Source organism: Microcaecilia unicolor, chromosome 2 (genome assembly GCF_901765095.1).
Source record: "Microcaecilia unicolor chromosome 2, aMicUni1.1, whole genome shotgun sequence".
Taxonomy (NCBI): Eukaryota; Metazoa; Chordata; class Amphibia; order Gymnophiona; family Siphonopidae; genus Microcaecilia; species Microcaecilia unicolor.
The window spans coordinates 382338557-382358945 of record NC_044032.1 but is presented as its reverse complement, the minus strand read 5'-3'; the positions used below and the strand labels follow the sequence as shown (position 1 = coordinate 382358945).

Sequence of the window (20389 nt, the reverse complement as noted above, 5' to 3'; positions counted from 1 at the left end):
AATAACCAATGGGACATTATGATACCTGGGAACAAACTGGAATATTAGAGAGGGAACTATGTCAAACAGAATATAAATAAACAGATTGCAACGTTAAAAATTTATGGACAAGCCATGTGTGATGGAAAAGGGAAAACTGGTGGGGCTATATTACCATCTGCCTAACAACTTTGGCAATAACATAATAATGGGTGATTTCAATTACCAAGAACCCTCCCCCTCAAAAAAATATATAGCTCAAATATTATTGAAAGTGTTCCCTGTGTAAAGAAAATATTTGAACTATATATTTTTTTTCATTTTGAATAGCATATTCTCACTTTTTGCTGATTTCAATTAACCCTAGACTGACTAGATTAATCCCACGTCAGGAAATGTTAGGGAGGTAAAGTTCCTAGATGATATAGATGATTACTTCATGAAACAGCTGGTTCAAGATCTGACAAAAGGGAGAGCTATTTTAGATCTAGTCCTTAGTGAAATGCAGGACTTCATGCAAGAGGTTAACGGTGTTTAATTTACTTGGCAATGGTGATCATATCATGATCAAATCTGAGTTAATGAAGTGAAGACACTAAGGAAATCTACTGCACAGCATTTAACATTCAAAAGGGCAACTATGATAAAATGATTAAAAAAAAAAAAAAAAGATAAAAAAGGAGCAGCTATAAAAATTAAGAGGCCCTTTTACTAAGCTGTGGTAAAAAATGGACTTATGCATCCTTACGCAGGTCATTGCCATATGCTAAGACCATTTTTACCACAGGGGTACAATGGCTGATTTTTCTATTTCCAATATTAATGGCCACGCGTGGTCATTAGCTCGTGACCCCTTACATTACCGCAGCTTAGTAAAAGGGACCCTAAGAGTTTAAAATTGCACCAGATACAAAATTAGTATCTATATATAATATGTAAACCAATTTGATTGTAACCACAGAAAGGTGGTACATCAAATCCCTTTCCCTTAAAAATACCATCTTAGAAGCCCAGACCAGAGATATCTCACATATTAAAAAAGTTGGAAAGAAAGCCAAATAAAGCCAGCTTGGTTGAAAAACTGAGGTGAAACAGGCTATAAGAGACAAGAAAACATATTTCAAAAAATGCACAAAGGATCCAAACGGAGACAACAGGAAGCAGCATAAGCCCTGACAAATTAGATAAAAAAGAGAATTTGAAAAGAAGCTTGTCATACAGGCAAAACCTCATTTTGAGGTGCATTACAAGCAGGAAGTCAGTTGGACCATTAGATCATTGTGAGGGAGTATACAGAACACTGTCCTTCACCCTTAAGGATAGTCCCTCAAATAGCCTGAGCTGCCTTAAACCCATTAGTCCCGCCCAGACAGTGGCGTTCCGAGGGGCGCTGACACCCGGGGTGGTTCGCCGATGTGCCCCGCCCCCCCGGGTGCAGCGCCCCTCCCCTGTGCAGCGCAACCCTCCCTCAGCGAAGGGACACCCCCCACCCCAGCAAAACAACCCCCCCCAGGTGCACGCCGCTGGGGGGGGGTGCTGCGCGCCGGTCAGCGTCGTTGGTTTCCATGCTCCCTCTGCCCCAGAACAGGTTGTTCCGGGGCAGAGGGAGCATGGAAATCAACGACGCTGACTGGTGCGCGGCACCCCCCCACGGCGTGCACGCGGGGCGGACCGCCCCCACCGCCCCCCCCCTTTTGGTACGCCACTGCGCCCAGGGAGGAAGTGAGGTGGGAGAGGTGGAGCCAAAGGTACAGGAAAGAGGAAGTAAAAAAAGTAGGGCCAGACCAGGGTTAAGGAGGCCCAGAGAAGGAAGAGCTGAAGTTCTCCATAGGCCTCTACAACTTATGTCTAACAACCGTGAGTTGGCTAAGGTATGCCACTTTTGATGAGAATATTTGAGACTTGCAAACTTTGCCCTGAGGTCTAGCTAGAGCCAGACCTGGAATTCAGAGAAAGAGAAGAGCTTGCAGGCTGTGTTTCAGGTGTGGCAGCCAACACCCTCAGACTGTGTTTGGGCCCTGTGTCAGCCACAGGCCCTGGATAAGACTGTATTCACAAAACCACAGAGACTTTTCACCTTGTGTTCCTGGCCCTGTTACAGAACAGGCCTCAGGTTTTCTATTAATAAAGTACTTAATTCCAGTTTTATATCTTTGTCCAGCTGGGATTTTGTGTAGGCCTACCCCCAACCCTCGCTCATGGTATCACAATCAAGAAGTGAAAGGGTCACTCAGAGAAACCAATGTCACAGTGGAGAGTCTAAATGAATTCTTTGCTTTGGTCTTTACTGAGGAGGACGTAAGGGAGCTACCCACTCTAGTAATAGTATTCAAAGGTGAAGATACAGAGGAACTGAAACAAATCATGGTGAATCTGAAAGATGTAATTGGTAAAATCAATACAATCAATAATGAAAGAGCTCAAAATTAATACTGACTATTAGTATTCTGTAATCTTTCATTAAAATCATCCATGGTACCTACAAAGCAGAAAAGTGGCCAATATAACCACAATGCTGGGAATAAAGGTAGAAACTATTTTATAAAGAAAACAATTATTGAACACATAAACAAACATGGTTTAATGGCACAGAGTCAGCATAGATTTAGCCAAGGGAAGTTTTGCCTCAACAATCTGCTACATTTTTTTGAAGGCTCGAATAAACATGTGGATAACAGTAAGCTGATTGATGTCAGAAAGCTTTTGACAAATCTCTCATGAGAGACTTCTCAGGAAATTAAAAGGCCATGGGATAGCAGGCATTGCTCAGTTGTGGACTGGAAACTGGTTAAAAGATTGAAAACAGAGAGCAGGGTTCAATGGCCAATTCTCTCAGTGAATGAAGGTAAATAGTGGAGTATCTCAGGGATACTAGATGTTCTAAATCTAGTGCTTTTTTAACATATTTATAAAATATCTGGAAATGGAATGAAGAGTGAAGGGATTCAATTTGCATACAACACAAAACTATTCAAAGTTGTTAAAATGCATGCACTTTTAGTGGGTACCGCAGTGCACTTCAGCCAGGTGGACCCAGGCCCATCCCCCCTACCTGTAACACTTGTGCTGGTAAATGGGAGGCCTCCAAAACCCACTGTACCCACATGTAGGTGCCCCCTTCACCCCTAAGAGCTATGGTAGTGTTGTACATTTGTGGGTAGTTGGTTTTGGGGGAGGGGGGTTGGGTGCTCAGCACCCGTAGTAAGGGAGTTATGCATGTGGGATCGTTGTCTATGACCAAATGGCTCGGATTAAGACGTTTTTGAGCTGGGCGTTTTTAGTTTCCATTATCGCTAAAAACAAACAAACCCCCAGCTGAAAAACGTCCATTTTTTCGAAAGTACGGTCTGACCCGCCTCTTCACGTACCCGTTTTCGGACATAGATGCCCATGGAGATAGGCGTTCGATTATGCCCCTCCACGCCTGTTCTTTATGCATAAAGTATATTTTCTGTGCATTTTTAAGGGGTTACCATTGTTTTTCATATTATCCAACTTGTCACTTATCAGACGATGGGCCATTTCCATTTACGTCAGATAATCAAGACTGTACTGTATATGCAAGAGAGGACACAGGCATTGGAATTACTTACACAAATTAAAATGTGCAAAGTTGATGTTTGCTGTCCATGAGAAAAGACACAATGGCCAGGGAGAATGGGCAAAAACTTGAAAGGACGGGTGAAGTTGATAATAATTGCCCCAAGCCTACCAGAAAGACCGCCTGGTTCCTCATAAGAAGGTGCAGAAACACAGTGTTATACCAAGGACTGTGGGAGTGATACGGCCACATGAGGGAACAAATATGGACAGGTGTAAAAGTTCTCCTCTCATTCATGGCGGCAACGTGGGTGGGGAGGGATGGGGCAGTGCCAGTGGGCAGTGGGTGAGTCGCACGAGGTGCAACCATAGCTCAGTAGAGCCCTGCAGAGAATCTAGGACAAGTAAGTAGAGCTGCTGGAAAAAAAACTCTGAGGAACAGAAAGATATCAAATAATGCTAGGCCTTATGAGATGTCTGACCTACAGAACTGTGATGGTTTCATCACACATAGGCTGGAGGTATTACGCATGTATCTCATACACACAAGGTATGAAAATCCCCTTTGGTACATCTAATCCTACAGACACAAAACAATAAATTATACAGTTTAGAAGTGAGCCATCAGGGACTGTGAAGTTTCCACTTATGGCTTTCCAAAGTTTAGGTAACTGGCAAGCAGCAATATGCATTTGCTAGAGCGCATTAGCATACCTTAAAAAAAATATGGCACACAGAATTGATTTGATGCAGGTTAACATATGACTTAATGTGCATTAAGTCAATTTTTGTGCACTAAAACGTTTTTATGTACATCAAAAAATTGTTTTAAAAAATTTTGGAATGAACCAAACATGTCTGAAAATTAGGGCGAAAAGTCTAAAAATGACTTGAAAATGAACCAAAAAGAAATTTCCATATGTATTCTTATTCGCAAAACTAGGCACCACTGACAGAGGGAAACTAACTGTGAGAATGGACAAGAAGCCTCTAACATCCTTTACTCAAGTTTCAACATCGTGGCTTTTCTCCTGTCTTCCAATTGTCCCACTTATCCAATTACATAGCTCAAAGACTTGTAGCATGTTTTTTTCCCCCAATCATATACAAGCCAGCCTTGCACCTATGACCTTCCAGTTGGAAAGGCACCCACCTTCCAGACAGCTATTCTAGCTGAGGTTGGCTAGGTGCAGGCATTACTTTACTTCATTAATAGTATAGGAATTTGGTTTTTTAAGATGGCACCAGTCTGTGCTTGATAGGCTAGAAATGCGTATTGGACCAGATTCTATATAGACGCCTAGAGATCTGCATGGAAATTCAGGTGCATTCTTTAACAATGCAGATAACATATTGACTTAACAAACTAAACTGTGTTTTTAACAGCGTACAAAATTCGAACAGTATTCTGTAATGAACTGTGCCTAAATTCTCATGCGCGCAGTCCAAAAGGGGCGTGGCTATGGACAGAGAAATGGCCGTTTCAGGGATGTTCCTAACTTTACGCACATAGTTATAAAATATGGCCCACTGCGTGTAAATCTATGTGTAGGGATTTATGCCACGTTTTCATTGATGTAAATGGACACATGTAGTTTTTAGGCACTGGAATATCAACTAAGCTTATTCTATATACCACGCCTAAATCTAGGTGTCACTTATAGAATACACTTAGGCAGAAATGTTTACCATGTGAAATTTTTAGATGTCATAGATAGAATCTGGCCCATGGCACCAGTGGAAGTTTTGTCATATTTGAGTTCAAATCTTTTTTTATTAATTCTTTGTTAAAGTAACAAAACTTATACAAAATGTTTCATCAGAGGAATACATTACATACTCAAATGAATAGAACTACAAAATAACAATTATAGAAAAACCAACAACAATAATTTAAAAAAGGGGCAGATGCTATATATAGAGACATAATAAACTGGTAGTTTTCTGTAAATACCAAAGGGTATGAGTAGATGTGGTAAACGTGGTTAGGTTAGCAGTTTTAAAAAGGTTTGGACGGCTTCCTAAAGGAAAAGTCCATAGACCATTATTAAATTAGATTTGGGGAAAATCCACTATTTCTGGGATAAGCAGTGTAAAATGTTTTGTACTTTTTTTGGGATCTTGCCAGGTATTTGTGATCTGGATTGGCCACTGTTGGAAACAGGATGCTGGGCTTGATGGACCTCTGGTCTGTCCCAGTATGGCAATACTGTTCCAAACAGTGCTCTAAAAATAGCGTTGGAACAGCGCAGGGCTTTACTGCCCCTATGATCAGAGATAATAGCATATAAATTTACACACACTATTGTCTCTGATCATAGGGTAAAGTGTGGGAGGAAATCCTCCCGCACTTCTTTGATAAGCTGTCAAAAACCCAGACCTGACAAACACAGGGGCTGGAGGTCCGTGGGACCACCAGACTCTGAACAGCAAGGCCCTGGTGGCCTAGTGCCCCCACCAAACCCCACCCCAAGCCTGCCACCTCCCCCCCCTGACACAAGTTCACGGCATCCACTGGATCTTCAGCCCCCCTAACCCCCCCTCACATGCCCCCAGAAAAAGCCCTGGTGGCCCAGTGGGCCGCAAATCAAGCCTCCCAACCTGGTGGTCTAGTGGCCTTCCTCCCCACCCCCTCGTACCTCTGTTGGTGGAGGGAGGTAGTACACTCACAGCGCCGCCTTTAAAATGGCTGCACGCAGCCCTGCACAGCGCAGGGCTGGGTGCCGCCATTTTCAAGACGGCGCTGGAAGTGAAGGGAGTGTACTACCACTCTCCTCCAACAAAGGTACGAGGGGGCGGGGAAGAGGGCCGCTAGACAACCAGGTTGGGAGGGGGGGCTTGATTTTCAGCCCACTGGGTCACCAGGGCTTTTTCTGGGGGGATGCGTGGATCTCCAGCCCCCCTGTGAACTTGTGTCAGGCGGGGTCAAGGGGACTGGAGGTCTGCCGTACCTCCAGCCCCCTTATTGCTGGCTTCGGGTGGGGGGGGGGTTGAGGTTTCTGCTCCTGCTCCTGGGGGGGGGGCTATATTGGGGGGAATGGGGGCCAGGGCTCACTATTCCTCCCCAATGGTCTGCAAACCCTAATGCCAGCTCTGAGCTGGCCTAGGGTTTGGCGTGCTGCTGCTGATCATTGGGGAGGAATATGTTTAGCATGCATTTGCATACTAGTTGCGTTCAGAGCCCACAAGCACGTTGTTTCATGCACTCTGGGGCTCTGATCATGGGGTGGTAGCAAACGCAGGCATTAGTATGGCGCTAACATCCTCTAGCGACTGTATTCGTCTGATCATCGGCCCATAAGCCATTACATATCCATACATATTTTCAGCCATATTTGGACTAGATGATGCTTCAGCCCTTAGCAATTTGCTGATGTTGAACCTGAAAAGCTTAAGACCTACCAGACAGCTCCATGTCATCAGGGGCAATCTGAACCAGTCCTTGTTTATCTCCCACTGCATGCAATGGGTGTAAAACCAGGACTGACTCAGCCTGTCCCTGAATGGCCTGGATCCATCAGGTAGATTTGCTTTTTAATAGCATTCATTCAGTCCCATCTGTGCTCCTTGCCAAGTCATAGTAGCAAGTGGCACTTCTTGTGATTTTTACTCCTGAGGTATATTTATTTATTTAACACACTTATACCTCGCCAAAATCCTAGGTAGCTTACAAAATAACCATAATTAAATGCCATTTGCAAAATTGCAGCACAGCATAAATCTTTACCCTAATCACACATAACATAAACACCTCCCTCCCCCACACCACCCCACCCCAAGCAGACTAAAACACAGCTATCAAACAAAAACATGCCCCTGGCTGCTGCCAAAGTAAACCCCATCTGCCTCATCCACCCTCAGTTCCAAAAGCTTGCTGAAACAAATAGGTCTATTATACTTTTTTTAAACGACGCTGCCTCCTGCATCATTGTAACCTGTACCAGACATGCATTGATAATGCACCTCTTCTAGTCTTTTCCAACTACGTAGTTTTTAAATCTGACACACTCAGCAATCCAGTATTCCTAGATTACAACACTCCCTCTGGAGCACAGTGCTGAAGGATTGCATTTTGGGAGTAGGAACACCTTGCTTCAACACCCTAAGAATCAGCCAATGTAGCTGCTTCAAAGACATCAGAAAAGACATACTGGGTCAGAACAATGGTCCATCTAGCCTAGTATCCTGCTTCCAACAGTGGCCAATTTATTTTTATTTTTTATTACATTTGTACCCCACGCTTTCCCACTCATGGCAGGCTCAATGCAGCAGGCAATGTAGGGTTAAGTGACTTGACCAGAGTCACAAGGAGCTGCCTGTGCTGGGAATCGAACTCAGTTCCTCAGTTCCCCAGGACCAAAGTCCACCACCCTAACCACTAGGCCACTCCTCCACTCCATAGTCAGGTCACAAGTACCTGACAGAATCCCAAATAGTAGCAAGATTCATGCTACTGATCCCAGGGACAAGTAGTGGCTTTCCCCATGTCTATCTCAATAGCAGTCTATGGACTTTTCCTCCGGGAATTTTTCCAACTTTTTTTTTAAAACCCAGATACACTAACTGCTAATACCACATCCTCTGGCAACAAGTTCCACTGCTTAACTATTTGTCGAGTGAAAAAATACTTCCTCCTGTTCACTTTAAAAGTAGCACCATGTAACTTCCTTGAGTGTCCCCGAGTCTTTCTACTTTTTAAAGAGAAAAAAATCTGATTTACATTTACCCGTTCAACGCCACTCAGTATTTTGTATACCTGTCAAATCCACCCTCAGCTGTCTCTTTTCCAACCTCCAGAATCATAACCACTTAAGCTTTTCCTCATATGAGAGGAGATCCATCCCCTTAACGATTTTAGTTACCCTTCTTTGAACCTTTTCTAATTCTGCTATATCTTTTTGAACATACAACGACCAGAACTGCACACAATATTCAAGGTGTGGCCGCACCATGGAGTGATACAGAGACATTATAATAATCTTTGTCTTATTTTCTATCCCTTTCCCAATAAAACCTAGCATTCTGTTTACTTTTTTGACCACCGCAACATACTGGGCAGAAGATTTCAGCGCATTGTCCATGATGACACTTAGATCTTTTCCTTGGGTGCTGACTCCTAGGGTGGAGCCTAGCATCAAATAAGTATGATTTGGATTATTCTTCCCAATCTATAACAAAGCTTCCCTACACCATCTCAGTACCAACACCATGTTTGACTGTTGCGCCAGACATAATCCCCTGGATACTATATAATGTGCTTAGATTTAGGTGTCATAATCGGCGCAGATTCTATAACACCGCGTGTAACTTAATTGGCTTAACAAGCTAATTGGTGTTGATAACAGCACTTAACAAGCAATAATGAGCACTAATTGGCACTGATTAGAATTTATGCGTGGAACTCGCTAAGCGTATTCTATAAAGAACTGCCCCTAAATTGTAAAGCACATAGTTCAAAATAAATACACATAGTTTAAAAGGGGCGTGTTTATAGGCATTTCGTGGGTGTGCCAAAATTTCTGCATGTAATTACAGAATACAGGTCAGTGCACCTGAATCTACGTGCATGGATTTACACCAGGTTTTTACTGGTGTAAATGAAGACAAGTAGATTTAGACGTTACAGTATCGACTAAGCATATTGTATACACAGCGCTTAAATCTTATAGAATACATTTAAATCTGTATGGATTTTTTAGGTGCCATATATAGAATCTGGCCCAATAGGACCTGTGGTGTCCAAAAGATTCTTACTTTTTTCCCCAAAAACAGTTTTATTGGTTTTTAGAACATGTATAAGCATAAAGATACAAGAGAACAAATAGGCAGGTGATTCTCAAGATCCAGCACGGAATAGAATAAAGATGTGAATCGCCAATGGCAATGTTGAGAAAAATCATGTGGTGAATAAATTATTATTTTTCTCAACACTGCCATTGGCGATTCACATCTTTTTTTTCTATTCCGTGCATATACAATGCATATAAACTTTGACTCATCTGTCCATAAGACATTATCCCCAAACGCCTGGGGATTATCCAGTTGTGTTTTTGCAAATGTTAGATGAACACTGACGTCTTCCATGAATGCTCCCACCTTGCTACTCTCTTTTACTATGGCACCATGAATATTGCTCTTAATTGAGAGTCAAGAGTTCTGCACTTCTTTGGCTGTTCTGGGATGTTTTGCAACTTAGCACAGCAAAGAAAAGCGTAGGATGATCTGGCACGTTCACAAACCAGGGGAGACTTATGCTCAAATCGAAAGTCTTCATTAAAGAGCATCAAATGACTCGACACAGCTGCCGTGTTTCGGCACCTATGCGCCTGCCTCAGGGGTCTTGTGATGTTTCAAAGGTCTATTACGAAAGTAAACTGTTCTTTCTAGGGTAAATGTTAATGGATATCACAATCCAAATAACTCAAAGAGTGATGCTTCCAAAGTCTGCCACATAAGTCTCTCCTGGTTTGTGAAAGTACTAGATCATCCTACGCTTTTCTTTGCTGCACCTGTTTTGTAACTTCCCAGCTCAGTTGTCGCTGTGCTCTTAAGAGTAACTTCAGAGATACAGGCTTTCACTATAGTTTGGTGGAATCTCAGAGCTTTAGAAATGGCTTTTGTAACCCTTCCCAGACTTTACATTTCAAGAATGTTTCATCTCTTCTGGAATTTCCTTTTGATCGTGGCACAGCATTCTTGTCAAAACTATGCGACTACTTCATGGTAAGGTTCAATATATAGTGAAGTTTAGATTCAACAGGGATTTGTTCAATCAGCTGAATCTAATTATCAATTATATTCAGTCAATTGGTTGATTCAGTAACTAAGGGGGAGTTGTTTTTCCACATGGGTTAAATAAAGGAGCTAATACTTTCATGTACTTACTCAGGTTCACTTTGTCCAATATTTTGTTTAAAGATCAGAGATCATTCAGTGGGACATATATGCAATAACCAGAGAAATCATGAGGGAGGAAAAACTTTTTTACATCATTGTATACTCTCTATAAGTAGAAACTGGTGCCATAATGCCCTTTTTGAAATGCAGTACTGGTAACATTAAGATATACAACCTTCTTGGGCTGAGGATAATGTTAAACTATAAAAATATTTTTTTCTGTATACTGGCCAGCAGCTCCCTCTTGTGCCTTTGGCCTTCTGAACTGACCAAAGCCTACCCCCCCCCCCCCCCCCCGTCAGCTTTAATATGCAACTATCCAAAGTCCTTTTTCCACATCTTAATCCCTCTAGACCACAGGTTCACAACCCAGTCCTCAGGACACATCTAGCCATTCAGGTTTTCAGGATACCCACAATGAATATGCATAAGATAAATTTGCATATAATGAAGGTAGGGAATGCAAATATATCTTATGCATGTTTATTGAAGATATCCAGAAAACCCGACTGGCCAGGTGTGTCCCGAGGACTGGGTTGAGAACCCCTGCTCTAGACCAGGGTAATCCAACCTCAGTCCTTGAGGGCCGCGATCCAGCTGGGTTTTCTGGATTTCCCAATGAATATGCATGAGATCTGTTTGCATGCACTGCCTTCATTGTATGCAAACAAATCTCATGCATATTCATTGGGGAAATCCTGAAAACCCGACCCGGTAAGGGCCAAGGTTGGACACCTCTACTCTAGACCCTTCCATCTAGCCTCTCACCCCCACATCCAGACCTGCAGAGTAAAAGCTTCATCTGGGAACAACCAAGGTCCTATATGCAGTAGCTCAAAACTGCAGATGAGTTCTGGCAAGAATTTTTTTTTTTAAATACTGTACCTGTTTGTTGTAATCATCTGCCACTCATGGAGAATTACATTCTGAGGAAAATTCTATACTTCACTTATAAGGAATTACAGGATTCTATATAGTTGTATGTGGGGGAACAGGGTGAAAAACTGAAGTGGTTTGCTAGTGGACAGCTGAGTTGAAGCCTGTTATTTCAAGATTTACTGAGCAGCTTCCTCTTCCAGAGGCAGAAGGAGATGATGTTTTATTAAGGCGTCTCCTGCTGCCACTGGAAGGGGAGGTGACTGCTGGTGCCGTGGGATGTATCGGTGAGGTGTGTCAGGGGCGGAGCTTTGAGTGGGCTGGGGGCGTGCCTTAAATCTCTTGCTGAAAAAGCAGACCCCCGTGGCAGCTGTGCACGAACGTCAGAACTATCCCTGGCAGGCCGCATCTGTATGTAATATCAGAACCTGAAATGCACAAAGTTCCACATACCTCCTGCGATAATTAAATAAGTAAAAATGTAACTAAAAAAAATGATGGAAACAGAGTGGATATTCTGAAAATATTTGCAAAATGTAGTATTTAACATCACCAGGACTCTGATTAATGACATTTTCTGTGCATACTTTGCACAGTCTCGCAGGCTGCATAAAATTCAATGGCTGGCCTCCGGTTGCCCACCCCTGTGGTAGAGGGTCTGAACAAATCAACCTCCACACCCCCACCTCCAAGCTCAATAGGTACTGATGCCATGTGGAGCAAAAAGTTGGTCAGGCCTCAGACCCTATAGCTCAATCCTTTCTGCTGCCTGTTTACAGGCACATCGATTTTTATCACCTGGAAAACACATTGATGCAAACCTCCTCCTGTCTAGTACAAATATGTGGAGATTGAACTCAGTAATTAGTATCAGCTTCAACATGGGTCAGATATGTCTGGTTTTTTTCCCCCTTCAATATGACCGCACCGTACTTTGTGAAATCTGCAGATTCAATTTAGAGAAAAATGTGCACCTAGGCAAGCTAGTGGCAAAAGAGTAAGGGTGAAATATCCGATTACCTGCAGCTAAGCCACAGTCAAAAAGTCCCAAACTGGGTGAATATACAGAAATGAGTCGCAGCTGCGAATGTCTACACTTTAATCAGTCCATTTGTAATGTGTCGCAGGTGGCCTCCTGATTATCTGAAACCTGCCTCTGTTGGCATGACATCTAGATTTAACTCGATCCAGTTCACCCATGCCACTGGAATTTAGAAGAACCAGTGGTACGGCTCATGGTTTCTCAGGCACATTTCCAACCAGCTACTTCATAACTCCAAAGAACCTGAATCCCTTTAAAAGCTCTTTAGAGTACCCTGAATACCTCTAAAAGCTCTGGGAATGGAACATCCCACTGAAGGAAGCTTACTCCACTGGCAAGACCCCTCCTACTGTTTTCTCTTTTCATGTACAGTTTTAAGCCTTTAATGTACAGGGCTGCTTTCTGCCTTCTCTTTGGTCTCCAACCGTGCACTGAGCTGACAGTCATTAAGCACTTTTTTCCTACATTTTTGTTGATTTCGATTTTCCATGCTGGTGTCCCCTTCCACAGAACTCAAAAAACAAAACAAAAACCTTGTGGCTGGTGTTTAGGTAAGCAAGAAGCAAGCCCCTGCTGCAGAAGTCTAGGGAATCTCATTGTCTTCTCTGCTCATTTCCCCACCAATAATTGTTTGCTGGGAAATAGACTGCGGAAGTTTCTAAAAGCACACAAGCAACTGCGCTGGAAACTTGACAGAGAACACATTTCTATTTCCTCTGACGAAAAATTGTCACTTTGTGTCTGATACAAAGGTGTTACCTCCTCACAGTTCAAACAACAGTCATTGCCAAACATGCTTCAACCCATCCACTGACCATCAGAGTATATAACAAGCAAAGAGAAGACAGAAGGGAATGAGGAAAGCTGTTAAATGCACTCACAGGCAGATGATCAAAAGCAAACGCGGGCGATAGAGGCCATTAGCACCATATTAGATCCCGCATTTGATGCCACCTGATGACTAGAGCAACAAGCTTGCTAGCTCTGAACACAATCAGCATTCAAATGCATCCTAACGGGACATTATCTATTCCTCCCCAATGCTCAGTGGGCAGCAAGCCAAACAAGGGTGCTGCTCTTGTGGCAACCCCTATGCCAAATTGGAGCTGGCGGTATGGTTTGCCAAGGCATTGGGGAGGAACGGGGAGACCCTGTCCAGCAAGGAATACTTCAGCCCCTTTGTGTCAGGGGGGTTGGGGAACTTAAGTATTCCTTGCTGGACAGGGTCTCCCCGTTCCTCCCCATTCCTCCCCACAAACCGGTCCTCCAGCCCCTTTGTATCAGGGGGGTTGGGGGAACTTGAGGACCGGTGGACCTTCAGACCGCCTCACTCCACCCGACACAAAGGTGCTGGAGGTCCACCGGTCTACCATTCCCCCCCCCCGAAACCCCTGACACAAGAGCATAGAGGTCTGATGGGCCTCAAGCCCCCTATCTCCCACACAGAAGCTTCCCCTAGCCTGGTGGTCTAGTGCCTCCCAACCCCCCTCTCGTACCTAGAAGCAGGAGGAGGGAGTAAGCACTCCCTCCTCCTCCGGCAAGTGCTGCCTCAAAACGGCAATGCCCTGCCCCGTGCATCCTGCTTCCAAGTACTGGGGGGGGGGAGGGTTGGGGGAGCCTGGGGGGCACTAGATCACCAGGCAAGGGAGGGAGGGATGGAGGAAGTGGCTGGGGGGCTTCTGTCGGGGGGGGGGGGGGCTAGAGGTCCACTGGTCCTCCAGCCCCTTTGTGTCAGGGGGGTTGGGGGAACTTGAGGACCGGTGGACCTTCAGACCGCCTCACTCCACCCGACACAAAGGTGCTGGAGGTCCACCGGTCTACCATTCCCCCCCCCCCCCCGAAACCCCTGACACAAGAGCATAGAGGTCTGATGGGCCTCAAGCCCCCTATCTCCCACACAGAAGCTTCCCCTAGCCTGGTGGTCTAGTGCCTCCCAACCCCCCTCTCGTACCTAGAAGCAGGAGGAGGGAGTAAGCACTCCCTCCTCCTCCGGCAAGTGCTGCCTCAAAACGGCAATGCCCTGCCCCGTGCATCCTGCTTCCAAGTACTGGGGGGGGGGGGAGGGTTGGGGGAGCCTGGGGGGCACTAGATCACCAGGCAAGGGAGGGAGGGATGGAGGAAGTGGCTGGGGGGGCTTCTGTCGGGGGGGGGGGGGGGGGGCTAGAGGTCCACTGGTCCTCCAGCCCCTTTGTGTCAGGGGGGTTGGGGGAACTTGAGGACCGGTGGACCTTCAGACCGCCTCACTCCACCCGACACAAAGGTGCTGGAGGTCCACCGGTCTACCATTCCCCCCCCTACCCCGAAACCCCTGACACAAGAGCATAGAGGTCTGATGGGCCTCAAGCCCCCTATCTCCCACACAGAAGCTTCCCCTAGCCTGGTGGTCTAGTGCCTCCCAACCCCCCTCTCGTACCTAGAAGCAGGAGGAGGGAGTAAGCACTCCCTCCTCCTCCGGCAAGTGCTGCCTCAAAACGGCAATGCCCTGCCCCGTGCATCCTGCTTCCAAGTACTGGGGGGGGGGGAGGGTTGGGGGAGCCTGGGGGGCACTAGATCACCAGGCAAGGGAGGGAGGGATGGAGGAAGTGGCTGGGGGGCTTCTGTCGGGGGGGGGGGGGCTAGAGGTCCACTGGTCCTCCAGCCCCTTTGTGTCAGGGGGGTTGGGGGAACTTGAGGACCGGTGGACCTTCAGACTGACTCACTCCACCCGACACAAAGGTGCTGGAGGTCCACCGGTCTACCATTCCCCCCCCCCCGAAACCCCTGACACAAGAGCATAGAGGTCTGATGGGCCTCAAGCCCCCTATCTCCCACACAGAAGCTTCCCCTAGCCTGGTGGTCTAGTGCCTCCCAACCCCCCTCTCGTACCTAGAAGCAGGAGGAGGGAGTAAGCACTCCCTCCTCCTCCGGCAAGTGCTGCCTCAAAACGGCAATGCCCTGCCCCGTGCATCCTGCTTCCAGGTACTGGGGGGGGGAGGGTTGGGGGAGCCTGGGGGGCACTAGATCACCAGGCAAGGGAGGGAGGGATGGAGGAAGTGGCTGGGGGGCTTCTGTCGGGGGGGGGGGGGGGGGGGGGGGGCTAGAGGTCCACTGGACCTCCAGCCCCTTTGTGTCAGGGTTTGACAGGTCAGGCTGTTTTTTGACAGGTCCGGGCTGTTCTTCTTTTTCTTTTTTTTTTTGACAGCCCGGACCTGTCAAACAACTTCTGCAAGAGGGCTGTGCCTTGGACGCATGCCCAGGCATAATCCTCCCACAGAAGTACCCGGATGATCAAACCTAATAACGCACATAAATTTGCATGCTATTAGTTTTGATCATAGGGGCATTATTTCGGAACAGTGGGAAAATTGAGCATCGAACCATCAATTACTGATGCATAGGAGGCAATACTCTATAAATTACTTCAGAAAGATGCGTGCTAAATGCAAATTCTATACAGGTAACTGTGCACACAACTGTCATTATCAAATACCACCATAAGTCCGCATTTACACACCTAAGCCAACTCAATGGCTAGTATCAACGCACACACCTAAATGTAGGCAGTTAGATGCATAAATTCTAGCATTCTATAAGATGTGCGTATAAGCGCTAGGCATATCCCTGACCCATCCATGCCAACCCTGGGTCCTACAAGCTGACCAAATTTTGGTTTTGAATTCAGCACTAAAACTGACCCAAAACTGTAACCCTTCCCCCTGCTGCCGTTGCTGAACAGCCTCCCCCACCCACCCCGACAGACAATACATCCGTCCCCGGGCCACCCACCACTCTGCCCTTCCCCCCCCCTCCACAGATGGGCAGGAGCAACTTGGGATGCTCTTGCCCCAAAGACACCACTAGACCAGCAAAGCCTTTACCGGGTACACCCAGGGAGGGCTGGGCAAGGAGGGCAGAGAGGTGGGTGACCCGGGGGGGGGGGGGGGGGTGTTTCTGTCTGGAAGGTGGGGGGAGGGAGGCCTGCAGCGGTGGCGGCAGGGAGTGTGGCCACAGTTTCAGTTATGGTTGCGGCCAAAAAGAGCGGCTTCAGTTTCAGCCAGAACCAAAACTGCTGGTTTCAGTCGGCCTCTACTACGTCCTTGCCATCCTTGCAGTTGTGCATTATGGATGCACAACTGCATCCATAATGCACAATTTACAGAATCCAGACGAAGGGCAGTTATGCATGTAACTGCTAATTAGGGCCAATTCACAACAATTATAGCCACTAACTGGTTGTTTATGCCAATGAGCAGCTAATTATTAAATTAAGTTATGCACATAACTGACACTGTTCTTTAACTTGCACATACAACTTTGCATAAGTGTAAAACTGTGCATGCGAGTGTCTAGAATTAGGGGGATAGAGCACTGTGTGCTGATATGTTTCTGCTAAAAGGTACAAGAGCATTTTAGACATTACTATTTTCCTCTGTTATCTTAGGCAGAGTTCTTGATGCAGTGCTTGTGACTTGCCTTCAGCCTCCCTGCCGGGTCCTATCAGTGGCCAGCTCCCTGAGTGCACACATCCTGATAAGACTCGGCAGGGGATTACAGAGCTGCCAAAGAACCAAGCAACAGTTCCTGGTATGCAAGAACAAAGCAACTGTGGAAGGGATACTTTTTTTAAGGGTACTGCATTCCATCTGGGGATGGTGATGGTGCTATAACACGCCAGCATCCTGAACTGGGTTGAAAAGCCGCAATAAAAGAAGTGCAATTGTCTGAACGGATACTTAACTGAAGCCAGGCCCTCTCCTCTGTCTATTCAACAGCTGTTCAGCTCTATGGTGTTAACCAGAAGTTACACACCAAGATATGCATCCAAAATCAGGGTGGGATGGGGTGTGGAGGAACAGACAGGGGAAGGAACAAGAAATGCCATGTGGGCATGATAGCAACACACACACACACACACACACACACGTGTGGAATACACATACACAGAACAGCCTTCATGTGAATAACTTCAATTCTACACAAAAATCAGCTTTCCTGCCGCAAAGCCTATAAGCAGGCAGGTTAGGGTGCTTAGTTCAGCCCGAATGCTCCCCCAGCAAACAGGTCTAAGTCTGAGAAACCCTGACAAAAGACAGAACTGGAAAACAGATTTTGTGGGTTTGGGTGGGTTGTTTTTTTCCTTTTATTTTCTTGTGACCACTTTGCCAATCTTAACCCTCCTGCGAGTTACCAAACACGGGTTTCTGATCGGAAGCAGGATCACAGCACACAGGTCCAATATGTGGCTTGTTTACCCACTTCTCCCGGGATTCTATATTTTGCGCCTGTTTGTACGTGGAAATCGAAACATATTCCATAACAATGTGCATAACTTAAATTAGTTAACAAGCTAATCAGTGCTGATAATTGGATGTTAACAAGCAATTATCAGCACTAATTGGCATTTAGAATTTATGCGCACTACTTGCTAAGCGTGTTCTGTAACATGCTGCGCGTAAATTCAAAGTCTCATAGTTGAAAAGTAGGTGTGGTTATGGGAGTAGAATGGGCAGGGCTGTGGGCATTTCTAAAATCTATGCATGTTGTTATAGAATACACCCGCTCTGCGCCTAATTTAAGCGTCAGGATTTGCACCAGGTTTTAGTTGGTGTAATTAACCGTGGCTAAATTTAGTCATGCGGAGCAGCACTTGGCATATTCTATAACGTACGCCTAAATTAAAGCGTACTTTACAGAATACGCTTTAATTTCTGCATGGAAATCGAGCCCTTTATGTGTTGTTACTGTGTGTCACTTACATGTACCTGTATTTCTCTAAAACCACAAAAATTTAAGCTACAGGAAATATCCTCAAAGCGCACAAAGGGAGATGCTATTGTTTTTCCTAGGTAGTCTTAATGCCCTGAGCTTCTGCTCCTTTGCTTTCATAGTGTCCAGTACTGGCAGTGGACAATTATCACACTTCTAGCTTTTGACCTCTGGTGATATTTATCTTTTCTTTTCATAATCTTGATAGCCTCTTCTTCAGACATCACAATCAGTACTTATGTAAACACATAATCCTGCTTCTGCCATCCTCCTGTTATCAGTTTAGGGATGGGCAGCCAGAAAATGTTTTTTGTATCGTTTCTCATGTCATTTATGGGGGGGAGGGGTTGACCATTTTGTTATTTTGTGAGTTTCTGATAATTGTGGACTACCCCCCCTGATTCCATATGGGTCACCCAAAGTTGGGCACAGAGACCAGATACACACATAAACTAGTCAATTGGATGTGAACAGTTATTGGTGTCAATTGCACTTAATTGGCACTAATTTGGGATTTTGAGTGCATCTGCCAGCAATCTATTCTATAACACTGAGAGAGTGAAATTTCTTGCACACAACCCAAAAAGGGGCATAGCCATGGGAGGGGCATGGGCGGGTCAGGGGCGTTCCCAATATTTAGGTGCATTGTTATAGAATACTGGGGTTATGTGCCCAACTTGCGTGCCAGGATTCACAGCAGGTTTCAGCATGGGTAATTCCTCGTGCCCAAAGTTGGAATCTGCTGTAAGCATTATTTTACAAAGGGTGCTCAACTGGGAGCATCCATTACAGAATGGTGCTCAGCTTGGATTTTTTTTCCTGGCACATAAATTTATAGGACTTACCCCATGTGGAAAAAGGGCCCACTCTTTTCCTGAGTTTGCGCGTGCACAATGGTTCGCACACGTTCTGCGGTTCCTCTTTCCGCATAGTGCACACTATTTCTAAGGAGTCTGCGCTATCATCAGCGAACAACAATGCATAAATGTCATCTTTATCTTTATTAAAAATGTCTATACTGCTTACACCAGTAACCAATTACTTATTCAAGGTTTACAAAAAAAAAATTCAGATCAATAACCACATATAATAAAAATTACATAAAAACCATAACAGAAATCTTTTTATCATCTCAACAAATTATCGACCAATTTCTCTCTCTATATAAGTCCCACCCCAAAAAAAAAAAATCAACATTCCAATTTGATCTGGCATTCCGGGCAGATATTTAAGTTAGTCGGGAAATTCCATAGAAACACACATATGCCGAAAAAAAATGGGGAAGGGGAACTTATAGGTAGCCACCACTGCTTTACTTCACCGAAGCCTCGATGTGCTTGATCTTAGCTACGGGAACCTGGCGATCAGGGGCTAAGCAGCATGGCCTCGGGAATCCAGGAGGCAGGATATTCTGGTAGTGGCACAATGCCCTGAGGGTTACCATATGGCTCCAGCCCCTCGCCGCCCTCACCCTCCCAAGCGGGGAAAGCCCACACAGCAAAGCCCCGATCTAGCGAATCTGCGCGCCGCCGCCGCTCTTTTCCTTTCAGACTCTGAGCAACCTGCTAGTAACTCTCACGGATGCCACTCCTGTTGGGGGACAGAATGAAGCACTTACCGAAGCCCGAAAACATCCGAACGGTATAATAACAGCCCAAAACTCGAACGTCCCGAAAGATATCCAAGGGAGGAGCAGGTGGAGGAAGAGCGGCTTTCCCGGGGGCTTCCAGGCGAACCCAGCCGCGATCGGCTCGCGGCACCGGCAGCAGCACAGCGCAGAAACAGCCCTTCCCCCATCGCTCCTCCCAGCTCCCTCCATCCCCCCCACCTCAGGTAATAACGAGCCCGCAGCACAGCCTCCTTCCAGTTCCAGCCATTGGCCCTGTATTTAAATGACAATGCAAAAGCCGACTGGCGGAGCGCTCTCTCACCTTCTCTGCTTTCAGTATAGCGCTGGGCTCTGCTCGGCTGCTCGCGATCGGGGGTTGTAGCTGACTTTTTTTTACACGAAGGGACAGAGTTCAGCTCACTCCAAGATAGGGAAAACAAACGCAAAACGTTTTTCTTTTTTTTTTCTCCCCTTGACGAGAGGGCACCGTGTTCTGTGGATTTTATTCTTAGCCGCTCTGTACTTGCGGATGTTTCAAAGCAAAGGCAATGTTGCACATTCGCGCTGGAATGAGAACAATAATCGCCGCTAAGTTTGCGTTCACTACGTTGTAGTAGGGTGTTCTTGCTTTCTTTTCCAAGCAAGAGTCTGAAATCTACAGGCGAAAGGCCCCGATCTACTTAAGCGGAAAGCGATCAGAA

The 20389-nt window shown here is 45.7% G+C and overlaps 1 protein-coding gene across 1 annotated transcript in view; it reads right to left on the bottom strand.

Moving 5' to 3' along the window:
* Nucleotides 1-19876, bottom strand: part of SHROOM3 (shroom family member 3) — a 181261-nt gene extending 161385 nt beyond the window's left edge. The window contains exon 1 of the mRNA XM_030192131.1: nt 19698-19876. Coding sequence (XP_030047991.1) covers nt 19698-19876 — 179 coding nt within the window. The remainder of the gene's footprint in view (nt 1-19697) is intronic.
* Between the last annotated feature and the right edge of the window lie 513 nt (nt 19877-20389).